This window comes from Penaeus monodon, chromosome 42 (genome assembly GCF_015228065.2).
Source record: "Penaeus monodon isolate SGIC_2016 chromosome 42, NSTDA_Pmon_1, whole genome shotgun sequence".
In the NCBI taxonomy this organism is placed as follows: Eukaryota; Metazoa; Arthropoda; class Malacostraca; order Decapoda; family Penaeidae; genus Penaeus; species Penaeus monodon.
The window spans coordinates 21,838,947-21,841,446 of record NC_051427.1 but is presented as its reverse complement, the minus strand read 5'-3'; the positions used below and the strand labels follow the sequence as shown (position 1 = coordinate 21,841,446).

At 46.3% G+C, this 2,500-nt stretch overlaps 1 protein-coding gene across 1 annotated transcript; it reads left to right on the top strand.

Moving 5' to 3' along the window:
* Positions 1-1,780: 1,780 nt before the first annotated feature.
* On the top strand, positions 1,781-2,365 carry LOC119599204 (uncharacterized protein K02A2.6-like). Its single transcript, XM_037948947.1, has one exon. The coding sequence runs from the start codon at positions 1,781-1,783 to the stop codon at positions 2,363-2,365; it is 585 nt and encodes a 194-aa protein (XP_037804875.1).
* Positions 2,366-2,500: the final 135 nt, after the last annotated feature.

Here is a 2,500-nt window from a genome sequence, read left to right as displayed (position 1 = left end):
GAGACTGCACGCCCTGTAAAGTTAAGAAATGGACATAGGTTAGCTATAGTTGAAAACATTGCACAGGTCTTCTCACTTGAGGCTGGAAGCACATGTGTAGATGACAAGCAAAATGAAGGTGATGTTAGTGTTTGTGAAACTGTGAAAAGTGCCAGTGTCAGTGGTGTAGATTGTGAAAATGCCAGTGTCAGTGCCAAGGGTGCTGTTTTTAATAGTGCAGTGCCAAATAGAACCAAAATAGGTAAAAGTGCTGAAATAAGAAAGGCTAGCATTCGTGGAACTTCTTTCCAGTATGCTGAAGAGGAGCAAGCTTTGGGGGCAGAGCTCTTCTTGGGTGATAATGGTGGTCCTGAACTGGGTGAGGGATTTACTGAGGATGACTTTGACAGCTTTGATGCTGTTGGTGACTTTGGGAGTGCAGATGATTACATCATTCTGCCAGATGTGGATCTCCAACCGTGCAATGTGGTGACACAAACACCACTTGGTGTTGAACTGTCAGGTGCAGATACTAATTGCCCTGAAGATGAGGTTCAGCTGGGTGATGCTGAGCTTGGTGATCTTTTAAGTGAGGTTGATCTGGGCCACCTCACTCTTGGGCAGCAACAGCAGCTGAGGCAGGTGCTAGTTAAGTATGTGACATTATTTGATGCGGAGGTAAAGCTAGGAACGGTACCTGGGATCTCACATACTATAAAAACAAAAGAGGGTGAAGGTCCACTATGTGTCCGGCAATGGCGTCTCCCAGAAGCCTCTAAACAGTTTATTCGGGAGGAATGTGACAATATGCTTGCACAGGGAGTTATTGAGCATTCCACCTCTCCTTGGCATTCCCTAATCGCTCTTGTCAGAAAGAAAGATGGGTCTACCCGTTTCTGTATAGACTACAGAGGTCTCAACAGCATTACAGAGCAGGATGCTTATCCAATGCCACGCATTGATGAGCTTATTGATCAGCTGCATGGAACAATGTGGTTCACTGCTCTGGATGCTCGCAGTGCCTACTGGACAGTAGATGTCAATCCAGATGATAGGTCAAAGACTGCATTCTCAGATGGGCATCGACTTTTCCAGTTCAGGATGTTGCCATTTGGGTTGGCAACCGCCCCTTCGACATTTCAACGGGCTGTTAACTGTGTGCTTTCATCTGTTTTAGGCAGGCACACCATTGCCTATTTAGATGATGTGGTGGTGCACAACAGTAATTTTGATGACCATCTGAGGCATTTGGATGAGACTCTGTTGCTCTTCTTAAAGGCAGGATTTAGGCTCAACAGGAAGAAATGTGTTTTTGCAATGGACACATTCAAATTCCTGGGCTTTAAGATCTCGCCCAAGGGAGTGGAACCTGATCCAGATAAGGTGATTGCAATTCAGAAGATGCCTCAGCCTAGGAACCAAAAGGAAGTGCGCCGCTTTCTCGGGTGCACAGGCTTCTTTAGGAAGCATATTAAAGATTATTCAAATAATGCATCACCACTTACCAGCCTGACACGAAAAGATACGAAGTTTCTCTGGGGCCAACAGGAGGAAAATGCTTACCAGAACTTGAAGGAGGCACTTATTTCCGCCCCAGTTCTCAGTAAGCCAGATTTTGACAGGCCCTTTGAGATTCACACCGATGTATCGGGTGTTGCAATCGGCGCTTGCTTGATGCAATGTGACGATGAGGGTTGCTTGCGGCCTGTTGCATACTTCAGCCGCAAACTCAGGAATGCTGAGACACTTGATTGATTGTGAGGCACTTGCAGTAGTAGAGGGGGCACTTAGAGGCTCTGCCATGCATTTGGCTCATGCAGGTGCAACAGCAGGTTACCCTGGTGTTTACAGGACGTATTGTAAGCTTAGGGATTACTTTTACTTCCCTAACATGTTGGCCACAGTGAAAGAATATGTTGGTACATGTCGATCTTGCCAGAAATGTAAGGGCATGCCTTATCGTGCTCCTCTTGCTGCTGCACCACAGGCCAGTTACCTACTGGAAAGGGTATCTGCAGACCTCATGGAACTTGAAGTGACCTCGCAAGGTAATAAATATGTATTGGCTTTCATAGACCAACTCACTCGATACGTCCAGTTGATACCTTTGCCATCCAAGGATGCAGAGACTGTGGCTGATGCCTTTATTAATCAGTTTGTGACTGTGTTTGGGCCACCTCGTCTATTGCAAAAAAACAATGGCCGAGAATTTAAACACAATTTATTTAAGAGGGTTTGTGAGTTGGCCAGTGTACAAACCAGTTTCACTACTGCTTTCCATCCCCAAGCTAATGGGATGATTGAACGCACCAACCGAGAGGTGAAAAACGCCTTGGCAACACTTCTGGAGGCTTCTCCCTTAGAATGGGATGAACTTTTGCCATAGGTTTGTTTGGCCATGAATAGTGCAGTACACCGCTCAGTGGGTGATCAGCCTCTCTATTTGCTGACTGGACATATTGGCACCTATCCTGTTTCCTGTTGGGGGCCAATGCTTAGGCAAATTCACGCCAGGAGAGGT

Bases quoted from the DNA above. Each gene is read 5' to 3' on its own strand.
- LOC119599204 (XM_037948947.1), top strand. From the start codon at position 1,781: ATGCATTTGGCTCATGCAGGTGCAACAGCAGGTTACCCTGGTGTTTAC.